This window comes from Coffea arabica, chromosome 6e (assembly GCF_036785885.1).
Source record: "Coffea arabica cultivar ET-39 chromosome 6e, Coffea Arabica ET-39 HiFi, whole genome shotgun sequence".
In the NCBI taxonomy this organism is placed as follows: Eukaryota; Viridiplantae; Streptophyta; class Magnoliopsida; order Gentianales; family Rubiaceae; genus Coffea; species Coffea arabica.
In genome coordinates this window covers 49,211,967-49,237,744 of record NC_092321.1, presented here as the reverse complement: position 1 = coordinate 49,237,744, position 25,778 = coordinate 49,211,967, and the positions used below count along the sequence as shown (strand labels likewise).

General features: G+C 33.4%; 1 protein-coding gene and 1 long non-coding RNA gene across 11 annotated transcripts; one reads left to right on the top strand and one right to left on the bottom strand.

Moving 5' to 3' along the window:
* Nucleotides 1-874: 874 nt before the first annotated feature.
* On the bottom strand, nucleotides 875-5,958 carry LOC113697265 (uncharacterized). Of its 5 annotated transcripts, none has more exons than XR_003449823.2 (5): nucleotides 4,929-5,958; nucleotides 4,101-4,798; nucleotides 3,566-3,747; nucleotides 1,261-1,373; nucleotides 875-1,161 (listed from the first exon to the last, which is right to left on the bottom strand). It is a non-coding gene; the product is annotated as an uncharacterized lncRNA (long non-coding RNA). The 5 variants fall into 5 exon arrangements; XR_003449822.2 differs by having other exon boundaries at nucleotides 4,101-4,194; nucleotides 4,690-5,947; XR_003449824.2 differs by having other exon boundaries at nucleotides 4,690-4,798; nucleotides 4,929-5,945.
* Nucleotides 5,959-10,348: 4,390 nt separating this feature from the next.
* On the top strand, nucleotides 10,349-25,255 carry LOC113697552 (protein ZINC INDUCED FACILITATOR-LIKE 1). 6 transcript variants are annotated; one of them, XR_011817128.1, is made up of 18 exons: nucleotides 10,350-11,532; nucleotides 13,324-13,364; nucleotides 13,879-13,939; nucleotides 14,016-14,118; nucleotides 14,234-14,336; nucleotides 15,369-15,422; nucleotides 16,677-16,739; nucleotides 18,907-18,956; nucleotides 19,118-19,193; nucleotides 19,754-19,963; nucleotides 20,989-21,076; nucleotides 21,619-21,704; nucleotides 21,808-21,915; nucleotides 22,280-22,324; nucleotides 22,418-22,506; nucleotides 23,682-23,725; nucleotides 24,634-24,823; nucleotides 24,930-25,255. XR_011817128.1 is itself a non-coding variant. In XM_072055779.1 (17 exons), the coding sequence occupies exons 1-17, from the start codon at nucleotides 11,373-11,375 to the stop codon at nucleotides 24,765-24,767; spliced, it is 1,515 nt and encodes a 504-aa protein (XP_071911880.1). In that variant the 5' UTR covers nucleotides 10,349-11,372; the 3' UTR covers nucleotides 24,768-24,827. The 6 variants fall into 6 exon arrangements, 2 of the variants coding, with proteins under 2 accessions (XP_071911880.1, XP_071911881.1); XR_011817129.1 differs by lacking the exon at nucleotides 15,369-15,422 and having other exon boundaries at nucleotides 10,349-11,532; XR_011817130.1 differs by lacking the exon at nucleotides 24,930-25,255 and having other exon boundaries at nucleotides 10,349-11,532; nucleotides 23,568-23,725; nucleotides 24,634-24,827.
* The last annotated feature ends 523 nt before the right edge of the window (nucleotides 25,256-25,778 follow it).

Genomic DNA, 25,778 nt, shown 5'->3' with positions numbered 1-25,778 from the left:
TCTCGACCCCTTTAACCTGTTAAGTTATGAACCTTGAATTTAATCACGACCCACTACTCAATAAGATAGCGAACTAAGATGTATTGGTAGAATGGTGCCACAATTCAACATGGTCTTGAATTGATAAGTCAAAACTTGAACAAAAGAGATTCGACTCACTTTGTATCAAGTGACGTACCCAAGGAACAAGAAAAGAGAAAACTCTCAATTTTTATTCATCTCATAATTGTCTTACAATGGAATAGAAGAGATCTATTTATAGCTAAAATCTAAACTCCTAAAACTAATCCAATTTGGATGAAAATTTAGTCACTTATTTCTCTAACTACTTTTAAATGGCTCAAATAGCTCACATAGCTGGCCATATTTATTCATAATAATGACTAACTAACCAACTAAACAAGAAAAAATCAAGCAAAATAAAAGAAATCAAAAACCCGAAAACCACATAGCTGGCGCTCTATCGCCTCCACGACTTCATCTATTCTAATGGAGTCTTGAACATCATGGATTGAATTGAAAAGGCTCTCAAGCATCTTGACACGAGTTAGTGATGGTCCTACTGCCTCATCAAAGCTAAATTTTGGCTCCCTATGCTTCTCAAATTCGGGAACATATAATTGCAAAACCACCTTGACTAGCAATAATATGCAAATTTTTCTTTTTTTGACCAATAATCAAAGAAATTAGTCTACAAAAGTCCCACTTGGCTCCATATGCACATGTAATGATACTAGGAGACATGGAGAGCTTATTGCCCGGTGACAATTTATCATGGATAACCATAAAGCATATGTAGTGTGTATATAATTTAAAAATTAATAAGAAAATTAACGTTATTAAATGTAATAAGTGGAAATACAAGTAACAGTAATTAAAGAAAATTGTACATGTTATAGCAATAAATAAACTAAATGTGGAACTTATGATGCCATGGATACATGATTTCAAGTCCATTCATTCTAAAGACCAAAACAGCAAGTGAATTACAAGATTGAGACATAAAGAAAAGGGTCTCTCCTTCTCCAAGGTCATGATCAATAACAAAGGCATTCCAGTTTTGGTAAAATTTATTGTTTGTCATTCCAAAATTGTATATCCTATTTCGGCTCGTGAGGACCATAGATGGTATCCTGGATTCACTTAATCTCGATCAGCAAACTGCATAATTTTTTGCCAAACAAATAGCTTATAATACTGATCAATACAAAACAAAAAGAAGCCAAATATTGAAAAATATTTAAGCATACATATACATACCGTGTTGGAGGAAAACATTTGGTAGAAAGTATCTAATGCCATCAGATCATGTGAGAAAAATCGACTAATTGATGGCATGACTAAATGCAAATCTAGTTGGTTATTATCAAACCCTGCAATACGAAAATTGTACATGAGAACATGTATATTTTTTAAAGGGAAAGGTGAAGTAGGGGCAAAATAAGTTTCCTTGTGAAATTGATGAGTTATGAGGGATTATTGGAATGTGTAATGTCCAGCGCATTAGAACAATCTTTCGATCAAATTCAAAAGTAAATATGTCATATACAAAACTTCCTTTATTCTTTAAAAATATCATGTCATTTTTGTCAATATAGTTATCTGAACAAAAAGTTTTCCTTTCTCCTTCGAACTTGTTTGCATAGATATACATGCCATTACTCTTATGTAATGCGCATCACACCCTCTTATTATGATATCTAACTACTATTCACCCAATTTTTACTAGAATAACACCCTAGAAGCCTTTTTGTATAAATTTTTATGAAACCTTATATTGCTATTTTTGTTTTCTCGTGTATGCAAATTTTCAACAAATTTTCCAACATCACTTTATGTAAGCTATTTGGAACATGGTAAAAGAATTCGCTCCTGATCAAACTTAATTACTAATAAGAGGAATGAAAACTATCTAAAACAAGAAAGTGCTTAAAAACAGTTGTCAAAATTAGACAATCTTAATAGGAAGTACTTTACTTAATATGTTCTGCCAGTGATCAATTCACACAAGACTATAGTATATCTCCCATTGGTATTAATCCGAGTAATAATCTATACAAAGAAGAGACAAAATAGATATTACCAGTTCCAAAACTACCACAAAATGAACACAAACTATACACATATAGAGAATGCATATAGCAAAGAAATTATCTTCTTTTACTTCAATATATAAAATACAACATCAGGTCCAATTCTAGCAGTCAAATGTTTGAAACATATGCATTCTCCTTTCTGGGCATTTCTTTTTGCAATTCACGAAATTTAATAATGTCACTTTTTCCTAGTCTCGACATTAGCAAGATTACCATTTTTTCAAGTAACATGAGACAAAAGACTTCAATAAGAGATGCATAAATTTCATTACCTTTATAATCTTTTACCATTGAAGTTATTAATCTTATCAAAGACAACAATGAAAATTTTAAATTAGACTTATAGTAACAAAAAGTGCCTCTTTTTCACTGTCTTCCAATATAGAAGCAAAATAACCAAACAAAGCCTCTATCAGCTAAAAAGGCAAACTTTCAATCCCCAAAAAGACAACTACCTCAAGTACAAAAGTTGACAACTTGAAAGAGCAGAGGAACTGTTATTAGATAACTTGTTAGCTACCATAAGCGAAGATAGAATAATAACTACCTAAAATTGAAAAAGAGAAAACGCAAACAATTTCGCTCCAAGTGAGAGTTTCATGAGAATTAGATCAATTTAAAAAGAATAAATTGAAAACCAGTGGCAATAATGCTAATAACTTAATAAATAACCATAGTAGTTATAGCAGCCAACGAACTCTTAGTAGAAGAGAGGTAAAAAAAAGACCAAGAAAGCAGGTCAGACAAAAAGTCATAATGCTTTCGTTCCCAAAATGATATTCAAAATATTGTCAAGTATGACATGCTCTACCAACATATGATTATTACATTCTCAATTCAAAAGTGAAAAAATGGTTTCTATTCAATTTTAGAAAACACATGTAAGTAATCTCCAACAAATTCATAAACCAATTTTTTTTAATCAATAAAACATATGACAAACACCTATTCTAACTTTTCACTGTGTTGTGGTCAGTTCCAACATTATAATATAAAGAGTTGTTTGACATGCCAAAATAGGGAGCATTTCATAACAAAGCAAGAGATCATCGTTAAGTATTTATAAATGGCTGCCTATGATGGCCAATCTTTTTTGTATCAATAGAAAAAAAATGAGAAAAATCTCTCTAAAATGTACATCATAGGGAATGAAAGGCGGTTTAATCTCCAATGACATGCTAAGATTGCATAACAAAACCAACTTACAAACTGACAACCTTTACCCATTTTCTCTATTGAGAATGACCGGAGTGATATTTAGAAAATATTGAAAAATTTCAACACTTGAAACAATTAGGACTAAGTTATAATCAACAAGCTGGAATCAGAAGCACACAACAATGCACAACTCAAAAGAATAACAATTATCAAATAATGGTAGTAAATCAACTAAAACAAACCCAATTTGACGAACTCCAAATGATGCTTAAAAATAAATCAACAGGGAGAAAGGGGATGATAGGGCATACTATTTCCAATTGAGAGGAAGCCTCTTGCTTTCTTGTCGTAACATGGAGTTGAATCTTGCTTACCACCAAAATCAATTTCAACTTGAAATTCTTGTCATTCTTGTTCCTCACCAGATGCTTCCTAATTGTGACTGCTTTCTTGATCTTGTGGAATAGATCCTCTAGAATCTCAAGTGCAAGTTCTGCCAGCCCCAAAAATTCCGATATTATTGTAAAAACTTCAAGAATAAGAATAAAATGCAATAATGAAAATGATGTCGATTTAATTTAATTCTATAATTATATATACCCTGAGTCTTAAGGATACATAAGATCTTGTTGCGAGTGACACTCTTAAATTGTGCCATACTATGAGAGTCATGAAAAATAGTACACTATTACGAAATGGTGCCATCTGCCAAGCTGCATATATTATTTTCAACTTATTTTAACTTATCAATTTATCTAAAAATCATAATAAAAAATAGAAAAACAGAACAATATGAATGTATACTTATACATCTAGAAAAATAGTAAAATAATAAATTCAACTAACATCAGGGGAGGAGATCTTGCAACAACTTGGAAGGGTTCTTTTGTAAAGGTAATCAAATGCAAAAATACCCCTACTAGATTCTATCATAACCATTCTGTCATCAGCAAAAAAAAAAATTAGAGAAAAAAATCAGCCTCTACTTTAAAAATGAATTAAATGATCATGAGTAACTACAATCGTTTGTTCGCCTGAGAGAGATAGAAAGAAAATAGGCTCGCGACTGTGCATGTGAAGGCCACAAATCTTGTCAAGTGTTTACCCTAGCCAATCTCGATATACAAGCACATAAAAAAAAGAATAAAACAGGTATCAAAAAGAGCAAAAAATCCATTAAGGGAAAAATAAAGATTGGAAACAATAAATTTTAAAAAAGGTCAAAGAGAAAGAGTCATGGAATTAGGCTAGAACATGATGTTGGATATCGTCCAATAACATGAAGAATGGTAGCCTAATTTATGGGTAAAAGAATCTAGCCAAGATGCCTACATGCAACCATGCCATTTCAAAGATGTAGAAAGTGGAAGCATGCAAATAGAAAAAACACGAAATCAGAAGCAAATTAATAAAGCTAACACGTGTCATGTATTACCTTTTCCTATTCATTTGAATTGCAATGATTGAAGTAAGAAAGTTTAGCTCTAGAAAGCAGCTCCAATCATGATATTAAACAAACATAATCTCCATGGAAATAAATATGGCTGTTGAAATTAGATGTGAGATAAGAAAGCAACACCCAGAAATTGTTAGTACAATAGTAGAGCTAGAAGACATTAGATTAAGATCTAGTATTCACCACAAAAAAAAAACATAGCTAATAATTGTAAGAACCTATTCACTAGCCCCAATAGTGCAGGAAGGGTTGAGCTGGATAACATTTCAACCACAACAAAAAGCTCCAATAGCTAGCAAAGAGAAGATGAGAGATCTCAAAATACATGAAATGAAATTTTTGCTACTCTTCTAAGTCTACCACTTCAAGAATAAACATTGTCGAATTGGATTTATTGACCAGAATCAAACACTGGATGATGGAAATAGGAAAAAAAATGACACGCTAGATTTAAAGAATCAAATCTTAAACATGTACTGCTCTTATGTGCTTTCTTAAACTAGCGATCTAATCAAATGTCACAATTTTGTCATCAACCACAAAACACTAAATTTACAAAACCTGATCAAGCTTACAATCAATATCTTCAACCAAAATAGAAAATTATTAAAGGCAAAAAAATAAAAAAATTCAAGCTTGCCATCCCTAGTTCCAATAGGAAAGCAGCTACAAAAAATATAAGAAATTTAATAAATAATGACAATTTAATCAGATTAAGCTGATAAATAAAATACATCAAAAAAATGAAAAAAAATTCTCATCCAAAGAAGAGAAAAGAAAAAAAAAGTATCCCATAAAACGAAGATCCACATCTTAAAAAAACCTATGCATTGTTCTTGGTATTATTGATTAATTTAAAAGAAAGAGAGATAGAGTGAGAAAGAACTTGAGAGAATTAAGAAGAGAGAGTAGCGGAGAGAGGTGAGATGAAGCAGGGGATTTGAGGAGTGTAACCTCCATGACACTTATTCTCAAGTAGCGGATTTCACTAAAATCTGGTGGTTGCGTAATATGAAAATTTTAGAGAGGAGAGGAGGAAGCATGAAATGAAGCGGTGGAAGTTTGTGAAAAGAACATATGCGTCATCCAACCCTAGTTACTCAAAAATAGCGAAACTCTAACTATAGCGCGAACAATGTCAGCGATAAATAGGTGGGAGAAAAACCCTAAAAAAAAAGACCACGATCATAAAAGGGAAAACAAAAAATATAATAGGAATGAGGAATGGAGAAAACGAGGTACAGAGAAGGAAGCCGCCAAAAGGCAAGAAAATAGGTGAAAATTTCATCTAGGTCAAAAGAAATCTCACCTCTGATTGTTAGGCAGAGAAGGAATCTTTTTTTTTTTTTAGTGTAAGCTGGAGGACTCGAACCCGAGACCTCTTGCTTACACTCCCTCCCTCCTAAGCAGAGAAGGAATCTTAAGCAAAGCATGAAGCCATAAATCCATAGAACAAAATCCACTAGGTAATATGCCTAACTCCAATGAGGAAAGATTCTTGTCACCCCTTCAGGTAGAGGCAGAGAAGGAATCTTAAGCAAAGTATGAAGCCATAAATCCATAGAACAAAATCCACTAGGTAATATGCCTAACTCCAATGAGGAAAGATTCTTGTCACCCCTTCAGGTAGAGAACCACAAAGATAGCAGATGAAGAAGGAAAAATGAAAAAGCATATGCGTGCCTTGGTGAAAGGGAATAGTGTAATACCCGGTTATTTTTTTAACAAAGATATTGCAAAATTAACAAATAAATAGATATTATTTGATAATAGATAAATATATATTATCACAAGTAATATTGTGTAGTGGTAGTTAGTTACTAATGTTGTGTTAAATGATTAGTGCATTCCTAATTTATCATATCCCAACTACTAAGGTTAGTGAGTAGTTTGAAGTTTAGTGGGAGGAAGTTGGGGAGAATGTTACGTGACTCACCAACCACTATCAAAATGAATGGTCCCTTACTTTTCTTATCCAGCAATCACCAAGAATAAGAAGAATTTTGTGTCTGCATTGTCTACAAAAATTTTTTGCATTGTCTAGGGAAATAAAGAGAGCAAGGGATGCAAGGTGAGAAGATGACTCAGGGTTGATGTCTTGGATAATGACCACGTTAGACTTGACCTTTTTGTTAATTTCTTTACAAATTTATTTCTTAAGCTTTGAAATTTAGGCCAAATTTCTTTATGTGGTGTTAGGACACATAATGGAATATTGTGTTTCTATGAAAAAAAAACTGAGTAAGCTTTTATTTCTTTCAATCGAATTGATCAAATTCACGAATTAACTTAAGAGCCAAATATCTATGTTTGTGTTGTTATATAGAGACTTTCTCTTATGCACTTTTAGGAGTTTGCAATCAATATTAGTATTGTTTCTGATGTTAAAAAGTTTAGTATAATCAGACGAAAGCATCTTGTGTCCAATGAATATGCATGGTTGACGGCTTTCATATTGATGATTCATGAAGATGACTATTGAAACTGAAATTTTTCAGAATAGGGAACAATCTTGATTAGGCTAGAATTTTGTAGAAACAAAAAAAAAAAAAAAGATGAGCTATAATTAGAGAAATGTGCAAAACAAGTGCAGATGGTTACTTGAATGGTGGTAACGGTTTGGGATTGAAGGTTATGTTAGTGATTAGTTCCCTGGGAAAAGACATACTAAATTACAGATTTAGTTTCAAAATATGTTATTATGGCAAAATGACCTTTAAAGTTCTAAGATAATGATGATAAAGCAATTAAAATATTTCGAAAATTCCTTTATGTCCCAAAAGGTTTGAAATTGGACTAGTTTTGAATTAACTAGTCCCATTAGTTAAACTGAATCCAAAGTGTTTAATAATTAACCCAACAAAATATAATAATATAGTGAAATTTCTAAATTAATTAGACCAAGTCATTTTCATAAAATTAGATTATTTTGAAACACCAGATTTATTGTAATGACCTAAATATAGGTATTTATTTTAAAAAGTTCCTTGTTATCATAAAGAACCAATTTTAGCTAAATGAACTCAAAAACTCTTTTAAGTACCCAATTCAATCGTGAATCCAAATACCAATTGACATAACTCTGAGGCCTAGTCTAAACTCTGAATGGACATAACTCTGAGGCCTAGTCTAAACTCAAATTCGGTTTGAACTAATGTAGGGTTGTTTATACTAGAATATAAAGTTTCTTTGTAAATATATGAATTTAGGAAATTTCTAAAAATAAAAAGAAAGAAAAGTTTTCAAATTGAGGAACTTTCTGAAAAGGAAAAAAAATGAAATGAAACTGTCTAAGTTAGGAAATTTTCTAGGAAGGGGAACCATTCTATTTTTTTTAGGAAACTATTCAAGTGCCTTTTAGAGAATGTCCAAACATGTTTTCTAGGGTTATTTAAGGTAGGACTAGGTACTTTAAGAATAAGATAATTGAATTAATTCAGGTATATATGTTATTGGTTATAGGTTTGAAGCAAGTTTAAGGGCGCGTTAAGAATATCTTCAAGAAAACAGTTTGAGGTAGGTGGTGCTTATTCCTTTGTATTTTCTAAAACGTTAAATATGAATTTTCTCAATTAAATGCTTTATTTTGATATATGTAAAATGGATCATGTATGGCTATTTGAAATATTTTGCCATGCAATATTTTATGAAATGAGTGGCATATTTTCATGAAATGGAGGAAATGTGCATGTGACGTGTGAAATGATTTTATATTACAAAAAACTCTAAACAGTCATGAAATAGACAGTAGGGGTTATAGTTCGTGTATGTTATGTTATGTTAGTTATGGGAGTCGGTATAGAGTTCAGCCGATTGACTTATGTTATGTTATATGTCAAGGGGTTTACGCGAAACCTCTTGGTCACTCTCTTGGAAGGGATTAATCTCTAGGTTAAGTATTTAGAAGCCAAATATTGCATGTACTCGTTTATGAACCATGTTTATGAAATGAGAGCACATGATTGACATGTTTTATAATTTGCAGGTATGTTCTAATATGTTCAATGAATACGATCATGTCATATTATGTGTATTTCTATGTCATGTTCGGCAGAGGCCACCTCTAGAACCTACGGGATTAAGTGCCACATCGAATAGAGACTACTTATGCATATGCCACTCACCTTCAATAAAATATGTTTTTGTAATATATGAAATGGGATGACAAAGGTTTTTAATTGATATATGCATGTGGCATGGTGTGATCAAATTTGCAAATGTATATAGTATGTATCTAGCTACATGATTTAACAGAGGAATAAGTACTATCTGCTGGGCATACGTTGCTCAATCCACGTCTATTTATTTTTCTTGCAAATCAAGAAAGCCAATTCGTGTACATTTAGAAGATAAGTGAAAAAGATAAATAGATAGATGTTTAAATTCTAAGAAGTTGGAGTAAAACATTTTGTAGATGCAATTTAGTGAAATGTATGTATTTCATTGGTATCTATAAGACTTAAATTTTAGTAAAATTTTGTAAATTATGATCATGATACCTTATATTTATAGGAGTAAGGTCTCATAAATATGGCGTGCCACGTTGCAAATCCGATTCAAAGACCCGGATTTGGGGTGTGACAAATAAGGGGTGGGTAGGGAAGGGAGGGGGAATTTTCGGGCAGGGAGAACAAGAGAAAGTTGGAATATCATGCGGGAGGCATGTGATGACAACGAAAACTTGTGAGCAATACCCCCGGTTGGCGCTTAGTCTTATATATTGATCAGTAGATCTCACTTGGTATCTAAATTAGTATATATGATCTTTACATGTTGATATGAAACTTTTTTATTGGTCATCGGTCAATTACTAGACATACATAATAATTATTCGAACTGGCATAAAATTTTTCTTTGGTAAACCATAAATGTGTCATTTGTTCAAATTTTCAAATTAAAACGGGTAATTAATGATGTACCCAACTCATAGCTATTTTATACCTATCCATTACCCTACAAATTACTCATCAGTCACCAAGATAATCAATTCCAAGCCATCCATACATCATGGTCAAAGTCAAAGTATTGAAAGATGCTAAAAAAAATCAAGGCATGAAGCCTTTTTTTTTAAGTTTTTTCTCTCACGTGACATGTTAGTTTTGTCGATCGTCACTTTATTTATAATATTTTACATTATTTTAATCTAAAGGGAAGACCTAATTGAATTTAGGGGGGCTGATGGGGACAGAACCTATGTTTTCAAACTCGGACCGGGTCTCGACTCGGCCGAGTTCAGGGGTCATGGGTCAATGGGTTCGATCGGGTTCAACCGGGGTTGAATCGGATGATGTCATAAATATATATTAATAATAAATAATTAAAATAATATATAAAAATTCCCTTTAAATTGATGGTTTACAACTTTATATACATATCTAATGAGTTTTGATTTAGTCCAAAAGGACTGCACTTAAAAAATTTAAAATTTTTAGGTAAAGTTGTAGTTTAAAAAAATATAATAGGTTGATTTTATACTTATTAAAATAATATGGGGTCAAATTGATATTATTAAAAAAATTTTGAAACTACCAAACCTAATGGAATGTAAGCCGCCGCCCCTTGTTCCTTTGCTTTTGACTTTTCTTAGTTTCTTTTTCTTCCTCCCATTCACACAGCTCCTCTTATCCTTTATACTCTTCATTTCTCCTCCCATTCACCTCACTGTAACTCTTTTCTTTCTCTTTATCGCTTACAAATCAAACACACATGGAAACTCTATTATTTTTTGTTATTTTCCTTTTTCCCTCCTCTCTATTCTCTTCCCTTATTTACTCTATTCTTTATTTTTCCTCCCATTTGATTTCAAATATTTCAAGAACTAATTCACAGGAAATCGGGCTTAGAAAATTTAGGGAATGAATTTTTTCTCTTCATCTGACTACTTACTTCGTTTCTTTTAGAGTTGGTCAAAGATCAAAGGATGGAAAAGGAAAGAAAAAGCCAATATTAACTCAAGAGTTCAAGGCAGACATCAAGCATTGTATCATATATTTGATCACAAATCTTGTCTAGGCGGCCCTCATTTACAGATTTAGAGGTGAATAAGAAGGCATCTATTCTCTAAACCTTGAAAAAAGACAAGCCTAACAGCAAAGGTAAGTGAGGAGGAGAGATTTGGTTGGAAATTTTTTAGGCGCACTCCTGATGCTTGCAAGGAAGGAGTACAATCGAAACGGAGAAATGAAGAAAATCGGGTTCTTTCCAGTTCTAGCGGTTTCAGTCAAACCCGAGTTTTGACCGGATTGGACCGATTCTTTGATTGACAGTTTTTTAAAGAGATTCGGACCGGATGCTTAACCGGTTCCCGGTTCAATCGGTCGGACCGACCGACTCGGTCCGAGTCTGAAAACACTGGACAGAACCATTATCGGACTAGACAGGCTGAATCTTTCAAAAGATCACTTAATATGACAATTTATAAGAGACAAAATTTGAAGTTTGAACCCTACCTCCCACCCCACCGAGCCTTAAATGGCTCAGTGGGGGCTGGTGGTTTCACGTGGTATGTTAGTTGAAGACAGTTATGATGCATATGTTGTATTGAAGACATGTATTGGGATTCAAAATTAAAAGCAGAAGCTAGCACTTTTTTCCCATCTCAACGACTACATATTTCCTTCTTCACTGAGTAAAATCAGAAAGTTGAAGGAATCTATACGTTAATGGCGGAAAATTCTCAACTGTTGCTGGAAAAAGGAGCAGGAAAGCAGTCGAATTACTATGAAAATTGTCCAGGTTGCGCAATTGAACGCCTCAAATGCTCCAATGTCGGCATCCCTTTAAAGCACCTTTTCTTCATCGGCACTGTCACCCTCAGTGCGGGTTAGCGAAGCTCTTCTGTTTCGTCCTGATATCTCTATTTAATTATAGCAATTTTTATGGGTTTTTGATCTTCTTTGTTAGTAATTATTATTTCGCGGCAGAAGCTCAAGTTTCTCTTCGATGCCTTTGTGTGCATATTTGGGGGTTTGGTCGTTTGTAATATTTAAGTGGTTAAGTGTTGTATCCTGGTTAATGTTTAGGACCAGGGCAGTTACGGTTGGGATTTTCGTATACTTGATCGGTTATTGTACTTCCTTTCATGGTATCGCTTATATAATTTTGTTATACTTATAAATTTTATTCATGTATACCAATTTGTTACATAAAAATATAACTGGGTCTATAAGCATACCAAATTGTGGAAAAAATAACAATTGTACCCAATTGCACCAAACCCAATCATTCCTGCCCCAATCCCTCGACACTTGTGTTTATGGAGCCGAATCTAAGTGAAGGGATAAGGGTCGCCTTGAAACAAGGTAGGTACTGGAATCGTTGCCGTTGGTTGAGCAATTGCAAGATACAGTATGGCCCAGATGGTATAGTCCACATGGGGTTTATTTGAAAATTGAATTGATTGTGGAGCATTATTTTCTACAACTTTTGTGGTGTTTTTCCGAGGTAATTCTTAATATCTACATTTATTGTGATAGTGCTTGCATGTGTTGTTTTGTATATGACTAATTGTGTAAACCACAAAATCCAACGTGGTGTAACTCAAAGAAAGAGTGCAACACTGGACCAAAGCCTTTTTATGGTGTTAATTGGAAACTTTGAATGAGATTTAATTGCACAAACCCTCCTTAAACTTCTGGCGCAGTTTGCTCCGCTCAAGTTCATGCTTTTATTTTTTTCTTGGGGAATATGCCAGTTTTACCCCTAATTTAAGGTAATGTGAACTTCATTCATATAGTTTTCCATCTAATAGTTTTGTTAGATTTCTTTTTTATTTTCTTACTTCTTGGTATTTCTTTTTCTTGTTCATTTGCATGACCTTTCCTCTCGTTCCTCAATGTCAAACAGGAAAAGAATACCATTTATTTTGGATGACATTCATACCATATCAGATGTTGAGATTGTTATAATAAATCTTATCGAAATTTGGCTATATGGTGACCACAGTTATTTCAAATTATGTACTCTTAGACACAATTATATAGCTCCATTGTGTATTTGCAGTTTCAGTTCATTATAAATTTGTCTTACAAAAGTTAACTTTATACTCTGAATCTAAAGCATGTAACTTAAATTTCTTAGTATGTTTACTGAGGTTCAACGAATGACCTAGTGAAGTTTTAGCTGATCTTCACCTTGCCGATGGCAAATTAATTTTGAAACCTAGCAGGTCGAGTAATTTCATCTGCCACCTAGATTATTAAAAAAGCTCATCCTTTCCGATGAAAACACAAATGGTTCCTTGGGATTCTGAACTTAGAAGTAATCTGAAGTGAATTTAGGAATTAAAGTTATTACACATATAATATGTTCGCATTGTATATGAGTCCCTTCCGGGGCATAAAATTTTGACAGGGTAATGGAGACTAACCTAGATTTAAAAACTTGGGTCATAAAAAATATTGGGGAGGTTCCCTTAATCATTGACTATGTCTTAATTTGTTGGACTTGTTTTTTTCAATCGATTGTATTTTGTAACTAAAATTTGTCCTTCTGATGACAAATAGATGCTTTACCTTTTCCAATTCAGAGAAAATTACTTGATTAATATAGCAATGTAAAGTTTGTTCCACAAACTTGCACTCTTATACCATGTCTTCTCATGTCCATTTACAGCTTTGCCAATAACATCCCTCTTTCCTTTCCTATATTTTATGGTGAGTACCCTCAAGAGAACATTACTGGTAACATTCTGATATTTGAACATGTCTTTTCTATTCAAAAGTACCTCTGCTTTTGCTTTCTCTTCATTTGGTGTGATTTGTTTACCTATTTCTTAAGCTTTTTTAAATCTGAAGAACAAGCTGTAAAACAAATTGACTGTTTAGTGCAGTTTATTGATCATAGACTGCAGAACAACTAGAGGAATATTGCCTTTTGCAAAGAACCAGTTATCTTGAATGTTCTCAACCTTCTATTCTAGTATAACATGAGGCTTGTGGGGTAATTTGTTCTCAACCTTCGGTTCTAGTATAACATGAGGCTTGTGGGGTTGGTTGTTCTCAACCTTCTATTCTAGTACAACATGAGGCTCCGGGGTGTATCAATGGGTTCTGGGTGTTGGAGACAGAGGGGTGGGCAGAATATAGAGCTTTATCATAGTGTCTGAATAACAGATTTGGAATCATTGAATTTGGTTATCTTGAACAACATGGTTGTTATTTGACACAGATCGGGGATTTTCATATTGCAAAAACAGAGGAAGATATTGGTTATTATGCTGGATATGTAGGTAAGTAGTCTTAATTGCTGCTTTCCCTTATTAGCTATATGCTGAAAGTTGTCGAGCTAATTCTCATTCATTGAAGGATCTTCATTCATGTTTGGGAGAGCTTTAACATCTCTTTTATGGGGATTAGTAGCAGATCGGTATGGCCGAAAGCCAGTTATACTGATTGGCACTGTTGCAGTGTAAGGAATTCTGGTCTCACAACGTGCTTAATTTCTAGTTAAATGGGTTATTGATGTGGTTTGCTTCTTGAATCTATCCATTTCATTTTGTATCTCTAATTTATCAAGATCACAGGGTCATATTCAATACACTCTTTGGTCTTAGTTCGAATTTTTGGATGGCAGTTTCAATGAGGTTTCTTCTTGGAAGTTTGTCTGGAGTACTAGGACCAATGAGGGTATGCATTTATACTTGATTTTTCTATATGTTTCACTAGAACTCTTTGTGATTACAATTATGGATTGTGATGCTTGCGGTGTGCAGTCCTTGTGCTGAAGGGTGAATATGTCTATGTTATGGACTACCAGTTGTTCAATTGGTTGTTAAAGTGTAACAGTGGAACTTTATGGCCATTTAAGAACATAAATTTGCTGGTATTAGATGGAACATTAATTGTATTGTTATTTTTGGTTTGATTGTTAATATATTTTGTTCCTTTATTGGTTTTTTTATGGTTGATTCACTTCATGATTTCTTGAAATTTGTCAAATTTTTTACTATTTATTTATCAATTTGTGTCTGCTATTAAATAGAGACAGAGATTTCCATGTAAAGCCAACTGACCATATATTTTACTTTTATCAACTTCTGGTTCTCTTGCATATTCCCTAGTAAACATTCAAATCGCTAGGATGCTGTCTGATCTAAACAGAATTATTTGCTATGATGTTTTTGTTTGTCAATTCCCATTACAGTGTAATAACTGTCCCTGCACTTTCTACTTCTACAGTTAATTGATTTCCAACCAATTTAAATGAGATCACCTGGTAGTTCGATGGGTTTCATCTCTTTGGGATCTGTTTCTTAACATGATATCTCCAATCAAAAGTAGTTTGTGCTCTTTTCATGCCAAAGATTCCTGAAATAGTATATAAGGTAAAGAAATTGTTAGTACAGGATATTGTGACCCTGTACATAACAAATTCTTGGATTCCTTTAAGTAATTTCTTTAGACCAAAATAGCAAAAAAAAACTTGATTGTGGATCTATCTGTGTGTACTATGACAGCCTTGACTACAAGTGAGTTTTCCTGGTTCAAATGGAATGATAACTTTACAAACCTTTTGGTTTGTAATAACCTGAACTGATCTGTGCATATTTTCCTGAGATTCTTAGATGGATTAAGATATGCGATCTATGGCTACATGTGGCAATGATATAGGAAATTTAGTACCTTATGGCTTGTAATTTCTCCTCTTAATTATATTAGGCGTATGCTTCAGAAATTTGTCATAAAGAATATCAAGCACTGGGGATGTCAGTTGTAAGTCAACTCCCTACCCTTTTCTTTTTATTTTGACATTTCGTGAAAGTTAGTTTGTATTTTCTAAAGGGTTAATTACACTTTACCCCCCCTAAAGTCCAAATATATACACTTTATCCCTTGTGGTCAACTTTTTGATGGGGTTAAGATGAAGTTATATTTTTCATGACCAAAATATCCCTGGCTAATTCTTAAACACACATAATAATTGTGACATAATAAATACCTATTTCTTTAATAGTTGCTAAATGCATTTAAACACAATTACACTATGCATTTTGATCTTTTAGCACTAAAATGAATTAGATAATTCACAAAAAAGAAGTCTAAACAACTCAATGTATTTATCTCAATGCCGATAGTGATACTTATTTTAAATAAAATAAAATTAATTAGTGCATTTGGAATGAAAATTATTTGCTTATATTTTTTTATTGTAGCACTTTTTAATGTGTTTTATGAGATAAAAACATGATTAAAAGTAAAAAATATATTGAAAAATGTATTTAGAGAATTTTTAGTTTTTTTAAAATGTAGAAAGCAAATAAAATACAAAGTAAGGTATGAATGCGGTATAAAATTACCAAGTAGCATCTTATTGACTCTTGAAAACTTGTGAAAGCTGTAAAGTAAATGAAAATTATCAAAACTAATCCGTTTACAATTTAAAGGAAGAAAGATAAGCGATGGAAAACTTGTACAAATGCTTTAGGAATTTTTAAATTCTTTTTTCTCCACAATACAAATTTTCAATTCTTTGGTATTATACCATCTTTTATTTTTTAAATCATATGACTTTGTGTTTTTTCCAATAAAATGTTTCATATTCCGATTTAAAGTATAGCATTATTCTAGAACTATTATGTAAGGGCATTAATGTCATTTTGTTAAAATTTTGGATGGAGAAATCATGACTAACTTAGTCAATGAAGGGGGCAAAATGTATATATTTAAAATTTTAGGGGGGCAAAGTGTTATAAAGGGTCAAGTTCAAGGGGACGAACTGTAATTAACCCTTTTCTAAATGGATAACTTTTTTATACACTTTTAGTGTGTGTGTATATATATATATATATATATATATATTTTTTACACTAGCAGGTTTAGATCATGCCATATAATATGAATTCAAATTTTGAATTCAAATCATGCAAATGCGACATACATCCAAAGTTGCTAGTATAAAAATATTACTACACTGTTAGTGCATAAAAAATTAATCCTTTCTAAATACAAGTTATCCTATTGCTGTAGATAAGCACATCGTGGGGAGTAGGCTTGGTGATTGGACCAGCTATAGGTGGTTATCTCGCTCAGGTAAGGCTTCCAGTTTTATGGTCTATCTTGGAAATTTCTCATTTAATTTTTTTCCCAAAATACGTTTCTAAAGTTTTAAACAAACAGCATTCTCAGAATTCATCGGAATTTTTCTAGTAAAAGGGGTCTGGGGTTAAAACTAATGTGAAAATGCACTCACCTAGTGCTTCCAGAAATGACTGTTTCCTGCTCATGAGATAAGCTGGAAAAGCAAAAAAGAAAACAAAAACAACATCTCTTTAGAATTCTTCTTGAAGGAAGCCAACTGTTTTGGTGGGGGGGACATCATGGACCTCTACTGGTTTTCCTGAATATAAGTTGAGCAATCAAGGAGAGTGACATGTGATGCAACAGCTGTTAGGAAGTTCATGACCTAAAATAGTTTTACCGTTTATGTCAGGCTTAACCAGACATTGTAATTTAGCCCGCCCTTGCTTAAACTATTGAAAAATGGCTCAAAACTCAACTTGGATTTCCCTCCTATTCTTCTTCCTCTGTGTTAAAACCTCTTTTTCCACATCTCTTGTTTAATAACTAGAGGAAATGAAGCTTCTTTATGTTGAGATTTTTTTTTATACTGGACAATGCATGAATTATGTCATAGATGCAACCATAAATTACAAGCACATAGGCGGCTCTGCCGAATCAGAGCACTCTGTATGCATGGTTTTCCTTTCTCTTCGTTAAGTCTCTGGTCTTCTTACTTAAAAGGAGATCCTGTACTTGCTTCTCAGTTAACTTTGTCAGACTCCAATTCTAAATAAAATGCTAAAGTCAAGTAATCAATAGCTCAATACCCATGGTATAAACCATCAATCTTCCCATAATATTTCAATGTGGGATGTGGTGTGTGGCATATACCTTGAACGAAGATTGCTAATATCTCATCCGTAAGGATTCCAATTTTGGCTTCCAGATAAAAAGAAATGAATGAAGGAATTTTGCATTGACAGATTCTTTGAGAAATGTGGGAACCTTCTTCTAGCAAGCTCGTATGCACCTTAAACACTCTAGAAATAGTATTCTTCTATCTAGGCATTTCCTGATCAGCAGCATTCTTTGTTGTCTAGGTTATAATGGCCACATCTGCAGATAAAGTTTCAGAGAAACTTGTTTCACATGTCAATTACCCAAAAGCAGAAAATTAACAAAAAATAGTTCAAATAAAATTGATGCTATCATGTTCCATATTGGCTTTAAAATTTTAGAGACAAACTTCCCTGTCCAGTTGAAGTCCTAAAAAACCTGAAAGAAATGTCACCTATTTGAGTCAATTAATCCGAATTACCTTCAGCTTGGGTGCAATCTGCTACCCCTTTTTTGCTAGGTATGAGAATGTTAAGATTGGAATTAACTTATTTAAGCAAACAGGAAGAGGCAGTTAGCATTTGTCAAAAGAGTTCAAAGACTGCAATGACTTTAGTCAGCTTCCTTTCATAGAGATGAGAACTACATGGGGCAAGAACATCTGTACATTCTGACTGTAGCACATAAATTCTCATACAGAAACATTTTCTGTTAACAATTTTCTTAGTCCAAAATTGCATGGTCATCTTAAATCTTAGGATAGATAAACTTGCTCACTTGCTGCACCAATAAAGTGATTCCATTGCAAATTAGAATAAAGCAATATTGTCAAAGTAAATGTGTTCTTTCAATGCTACACTACACTAAATTGCAGTGTCATAGAGAAGCATTTTTCCTTCTTCGGTTATGTTAATTCAGTTTCCTTATATCACTTAGAGGAGTTGTTCCTTACCACCTGTTCCTTGATTCCAGAAATTTCCAATAAAATTTCTTTCTCTGGTTTCTACATCATTTACAATTCGTGAAAAATTCTTTCAGAAACTTTTGTCTTTTCATTTATATTGCTATGGAAACACTATATTACTTTACCTTGCAAGTTCTGTTTGCAAATCCTAGAACTGATCCTTCAGTGAGAATTTATTGGAGAAAAGAAAAAGGATGCACAAAAAGTTCATACTAGATTCCATCTTATTTCTTTATCTTTTTTTTTTCTTGGCCTGGGAAAGGTTTCTGTTCTTTCTTTTTCAATTCTTCCTTCTATGTGTAAGGTATAACTTTGTATTACCGGTTTTACATTTGTCATGTTCTCATCTTTCAGCTTCTTTTGAGCTTATTCAATTTTTTTGTTGTGCAATAACAGCCAGCTGATAAATATCCTGAAATTTTCTCTAAACAATCAGTATTTGGGAGGTAAGCAAATTGTTGATTTTCTATGCTATATTGCTTCCAAGGATCTGACTCAAGTAGTTCTTGTCATTATTTTCTTTTGTTCTTTATTAGCTTATCTTCTTCTCATCTTTCTACATGTTCAAATGCTTGATTATGATTATAGTAATTTTTTTAACTGTCAGGTTTCCATATCTTCTGCCCTGTCTCCTAATATCATTGTTTGCAGTAGTTGTATCAGTCGTATGTTGCTGGCTTCCAGTAAGTATCCTAGTCTTATGTTTTCCCTTTTTTACTGTAGCACATATAAAAAAATTCTCATTTCCTCTTTACAATTACAATTTCTTCTGTTTCCAGTTTCTTACTATCAGGTATAGATAAAATATGGCTTTCCATTTGATTCATTTGTGCTCGTTCCACTTCTATTGCTTCTAGACTTAGTTGTCTTTTTTGGATTTCTGAGACAAGGAAATAGGTACTTGGTTACATTTTCTCTATGTTGGTAATTTAATTGTGCAAATTTAGAGTTGAAAAGCATAAGTGCTTCAGAGAACAATGTCAATGGAAGGCAATTAACAGGTAAAAGGAGGATAATGTCTTTGTATAGAAAATCAAATGAGGATGGAAAAGGTCAGCTATTCTGATGTGTGGCCAAGCAATTGCTGATTTCTAGTTTTGACCTTGCAACTATAGGGGGAAACTTTGATGCATGCTTAACTTTTATCAATTGGAATAGTTTGTGTCTACTAACTATATCCAAATCTTTGGTGAAAGACAACAATGAATTGGATGTTTTATTATTTATTTTTGTATCTTTCTAGGAAACCCTGCACATCCATTGCCAAAACAAAGAATATGCTGCGTATAATGGTGTGGAGGCTGCTGCATATGATTCTACATTGCAAGAGAGAGATGGAAATTCTGGAGACAGTCTTCCTACTTCTCAGAGTAGTCTTCTAAAAAATTGGCCTTTAATGTCGTCTATTATAACGTATTGCGTTTTCCAACTTCATGACATGGCCTATACAGAGGTGATTTTCCCGTCTAAGCCTTTTTATTTTTTCTCCTCCTTTCAAAGATAAAAGTTGGTTATGTTTGATTTGTGTTTTACTTAATTCAAATTTCTTTTAGTTTCACGTTCAGGTGACACATGGTTTATTATGATGGCAAATAGTATCCGGCTTCAATTAGTACTTCTTTCCTATATCCATACTTAGATTACTTTGTTCAGATGGGTCTACTTAAGATACATGCATATGTGGCGCAAGTATGCATAAGCAGAATTGTTGTAATGATTGTTTGGATATTTTCATAGGGTTAAAATGCGTACATAGAAATAGCAAAACAGTAATAGTAACATTAATAATGAAGAGAGAAAAATTAAGTATGGCATAGACTATCTTTCAATCTATTTTATTAGGTTTGCAAAAACTTTTTCAAGCTAAGACTATCAGCTTTGCACCAAAAATTTTGTAGCCAGGAGTTGAGGTCTAAAATTTATACTCCTAACCCATTCTATTGTAGGGATTGCATACTAGTACATGCATCGTGCCAATGTTTCATTTTATTTTCTTCTGGATGTAAAATAGACTTTGGAAAGTGTGCCTGATTCTTGACAATGTTGAGTGGTCGAGATTTTCAACTTTTTAGATTTTAATTGTTCCGTCAAGGATTCAGTTTAGGTATTTTCAGCACTGTTACTTTAAGTGGATTATACCATTTGAAAATATAAAATGCATTTACTGTAAATTATGTAGATCTTTCTCCTTGCTACTGTGATTCATTTTATGGACAACGGAAAAAATGACTCAAAGCACCTATTCAATATCCGAACAGCATAACGTAAAACTGGTGCAAGTGTGGAAACTGCACCCACTTTCCTTGGGACACTAAACTTTGAGATGCTACATAATTTACCTTATGCATTGACACAAAGAACAGATTTAGAACTAAGAACTTTCATGCACAACAGAAAAATAGATTATTATTTACTGACTTTGATGCTTTTCATTTGACAATGTGAATAATTGTTGTCTTTGCTATGTCCTTTGATCAGATATTCTCTTTATGGGCTATTAGTCCTAGGAATTCTGGAGGATTGAGCTACACAACTTCTGAGGTTGGTGAAACTCTTTCTATCACAGGTATATTGATGAAGCTAATTTTTATTCCTCTGTTTATTTTTTCATCTTAATCAATGACAAGAATTTTCCCAGTTGTTAAGAACTTAGACGAACTTAATTGTCAGGAACCAGAACTTTCAAAGTATACGTTCACTTGAACTGCTTCTAAGATGCTCTGACACTTTGTGGGAGCTTACCCTATAGTCTTTCATACATGATAATAGGTTTTCTTGAGTGTTTTACAACTGGTATGGAGCCTCTTTAACTGGTGCTATTTTGCAACAATAGCAGGGCATAGATAATCTAAGCAACCATCTTAAGGACTGCAAATTTTGGAATTAAGAAATGCTTCAGAATGTAAGCGAAGGTTTTTTTTTATTTAAAAGAAAGGGGATACAGGTTGTAATTTGCCTAGGCTTCAAATAAGCTGATCTCTCTGAACTGATTAGATTTGGTAACAAGGTTTGGGGTACTGGTTCTTCATCTATATGTGCTTTTTTTAGTTGCAATTTTCCATGCTAGCTATACTAAACAAAACAATTTATTATTTCTTGTTTAACCAGGACTTGGTTTACTACTATTTCAACTATTCTTGTACCCAGTAGTTGAGAGGATTCTTGGGACAATCATGGTTTCACGCATTGGAGCAGTATGGCCTAAGTCCTGTGTTGATATTTCATCAGCACTGTACCTGGAGTTTTTTATTAGCTGTTTTTCATTCCTGGATTAAGTTCTACTAATTTTATTTGTAGGTTCTATCTGTACCTCTGCTATCAACTTACCCATACATAGCCATGTTATCTGGTTTTTGGCTATCAGTGGTTCTTGATAGTGCCTCAGTATTGAAGAACGTGTTCTCTGTAAGTTCTAGCTCTGTTCCTCCCTAAACTTGTTCGTGCATTTCTTAAACCAAAGAACAAATGCTTTACTATTTTGATTTTACTTATGTCAACAAATGTCTAGACTTTTATTGATATCCTTCTGACAAAATGATGCTGTTCATTTTGAATTTGTTTCAACACCTAAGAAAAAGCAATTGGACTTTAACTACTTTTAAGAACAATCTGCCTGTGTTAATCTTCTGTAACTGAGAGCATTACATGTATTTATTCCATTGCATGCCTTGCTTAATTCCTGACAGTGCTTTCTAGATCCTTCAGCAGCTTTTCTAGGCATCTCTGTATTTTGTTTCCCATGATCATTTGTTCTTCAATGTTCAATCAGGTGTCAATTACGACAGGGTTATTTCTTCTGCAAAACAGAGCTGTGGTATGTTTTCCATGGACCTAGTACTTAACTATTTGTTCTCAAATATATGGTTGTCGTCATTGGAAATAATATGATGCTTACTTGAATTCACAGTCCCAAGAACAAAGAGGAGCTGCTAATGGAATTTCGATGTCTGCAATGTCTCTTTCTAAAGCAATTGGTCCAGCAGCTGGGGGTTCTTTGTAAGTTGACTTAATCAATTAATCCAAGAATTAAATTCCAATTTTGCAGCTTTCATAGCTGGGGGTTCTCAGAGGATGTATGATGCGAATCATGCCCTAAATCAGAGTTTTCGTGGCGGCCATATGCAATATTAGTCTTTGATGTGGATAAATAAGCCTGAAAAAAAGAAAGGATCATCATGGAGTAACCCCCACTTTTTATTAATAAACAGTTAACGTTGTACAGCCGTATTATCCTTCAAATGGAAAAATTTTACAAGAACAATTTAGGTGTTTTATCTACCCTTACGTAGTTACTCCAAGTCCATTAGATCTCCCTTTCTTTAGTTTCTCCAAGTCCATTAGATCTCCCTTTCTCCTATTGCACTAAATTCATTTATCCTTTGTCTAAGTTTATTAGATCTGATTTTATGGATTTATTTTGCTAAAGTGCGGGATGACATGGCTGTATAGGTGTTGATTTCTTCCATGACTATGAAACCAATAAATTTACTTTTACCTTTTGGGGACCATGCAAAACACATCATATACTTCTTTTTGAACATGAGATGGGGTAACCTAAATTTGTGAGAGGTTATAAAGTGGTCTCTGCACTTTTACAATCTTGTAATGCATGGTTTGAAATGCTTAACTTTATTATGTCATAAATCCAGCAAGCCTTAATTCTACTGCAGCCTTTAGGCAAAGCCTAAAAATAGGTGTCGACCTTCATTTTGCGGAGATGAAGATGTACTTAAATTGTAAACTGCCTATCATTCTAAGGTGATGGTGATGACAAGAACGAAGCCGTGACTTGCTTCATCCTATCTATTTAGGTTGACATATATCTATCATTCGTATAGATGAAAACCCAAAAATAGTTTTGAGTAAGTTTCAAAAATAACTTGATGCTTAGCTGAGATGTCTGACACTATTCTGGTGTTAGTATAGGTAAGTAACAAATCAGGAGTCTACATGTTTCTTTAGTTTTTGGTTTCAAAGAAGCGGGGAAGGAGAGGAGGAGGTTCATTTTTCAAGCCATCATCCCACTCACTCTGCCTCTTTTTCATGCCCCTCTCTAGGTTTCTTTCACATGATCTGCTGGTCTTCAATGGCTTTTGTGTTTATAATGTGCTTTGGCAATTCATTTTGCTGCTGTGAATCACAGAGAATCCCTAAAAATACTGTGATTACAGATTCTCTTGGGCGCAAAAGCGTCAGGGTGCTTCAGTTTTGCCAGGTGAGAAGATTAATTTGAGCCACATTGAAATACTTATCTGAAGACTTCTATTGCGATAATTTTTTCATGTTGTAGAAAAACCAATTTTGTAAATGGATCCCAGATGCTTCTCCTTATTAATGCATGAGATTTAGTCAAATCATATTGGTAGAATAACTGATGGACCTTCCCATTCTTTTATCTGTGCAATTTCTTTGTCTCATGAGTGAGCCAGGAGAACTGGAGAAATTAAATGATGGGTTTTTATTTAATTAGTAGTAAAAATATGGAGTACCCAATTCCATGCCATCTTGCTTAAAAAATCTGTTTCCAAGAACAAGAATCATTTAATCCCCATGGCAATACTAATTATTCTGTTTTAAGTCTGTCAAAGAAAGTATGAAATCCAATGAAAAAGATGAAAACTGTGTCAAACGCTTGCACTAAGAATTACTCGTTGCTACATAGAGGAGCTTCCTACATGCATGTGAGGCTATTTATTCCTGGTCTTTTCTAAACTTTACATAGTGGAGCCTCATGAACTCGTTTTGCAGTATATTATGATTGATTTTGACTCAAATCATATGGAATGCATTTATATTAGGCTTGGACTAACCCTTTTGAGTTACTACCTAATGATTCTCAATCGATGAATTAAAATTATTCTGATTCAATGAAAATGCTTCCAATTTTAGCTATTGTGGAAATGAAAGTGCCAAGGGAAATAGAAACATAGTAGCGTATAGCATAGTAGCTTCTGGAAACCTCAAGAGTTATGTTTTACAGCTTTTTCATAGTTTCCAGATTTTCGGATAATAAGCTGATTATTTTTGTTCTTAGTCTTGAGTTGTCCAGCACTGGCATGATATCACAAGTTAACTACAATTATTTTTGGGTTCTTCCATTGTGACATTAATGTCTAAATGCAGGTGATCAGATGATTTTCTTCCTCCTTAATGTGATCGAGGTCATTGGTTTGCTAATGACATTCAAACCATTCCTAGTGCTTCCTGAAGATAATGTTTCCAACAGAAAACATGAGACTTCAGAAGAGAGCAGATAGTCACATTTTTGGACTGGTGGAACTGGCTTTCATCCATTAACATAGTTTTGCATTAGGTAAGACGGCTAAACATTGTTAAGAAGTCTGTAGTGCTGTTGAACTTTGTTAGCTGGAATAATTTTGAAAGGAGAAACCCATGCGTCTGTGTCATTTTCTTGCCAGGAAAGAAGTCCATGCCACAATACACCCGAATTGGCTTGAGTTGGGTGAAATGAACAAAGAGAAGCTGGAAAAACGTGTTTCAGAGACTATGTTCAGTTTCAAATATGGTTAAGAAAATTTTGGATGGTGTGCCTTGAACAGTCAGTAGTGGAGTTGACGTAGTTTCGTTTTAGTTCTTCCATTGACTGTAAAAACAGTGATGCCTATCATGTTCAAATATATACTGCTATTAGTCCCTTATAAAGAATGAAAATATGTTGCACAGAAACTTTTCGTTTTCTTTGCTAAATATATGGTTGAAGCAATTTGAACATTTGTTTCCTTAACTACGAAATGTATATTTCTTGTCAAGGTCTTCTCCTGTTGGTATACTTCAATCACCTATGAAAATTGATAATTGAAAATTTCAACTAAATTTCTAGTCATGCTAAGCACTAAAGTTAAAAAAATTACAAAATCTCTACCATATTTTTGAGCAGGGATAAAATCACTAAAGTCTGTTGAACCTTGCTCCTAGTTGCACTTTATTCTTATAAACTCCGTTAAATAGACATTGTACGCCCCTTTCCTTGATATTTTAAACACAAAAGGGCCTCTTTAATATTATCAAAAAAAAAAAGGGCCTCTTTAATGTTAATTATTTTTTTAAAAACGAATAGTCACTAAAGTTTGATCTCGTGTCATAGCATAGAAATTCCCATTGCAACTAGTTGCAGCCATTAGTCTCTCACTTTGAAAGCTTTTCTCTCATTCTAGAGAGAGATTTCTCCCCTCGGTGGGAGCCACACCTTCTAACAACTTTTTCAAAATCTTTCTCTTTTCGAACTCCAAAATAACAGAAAGCGGGAA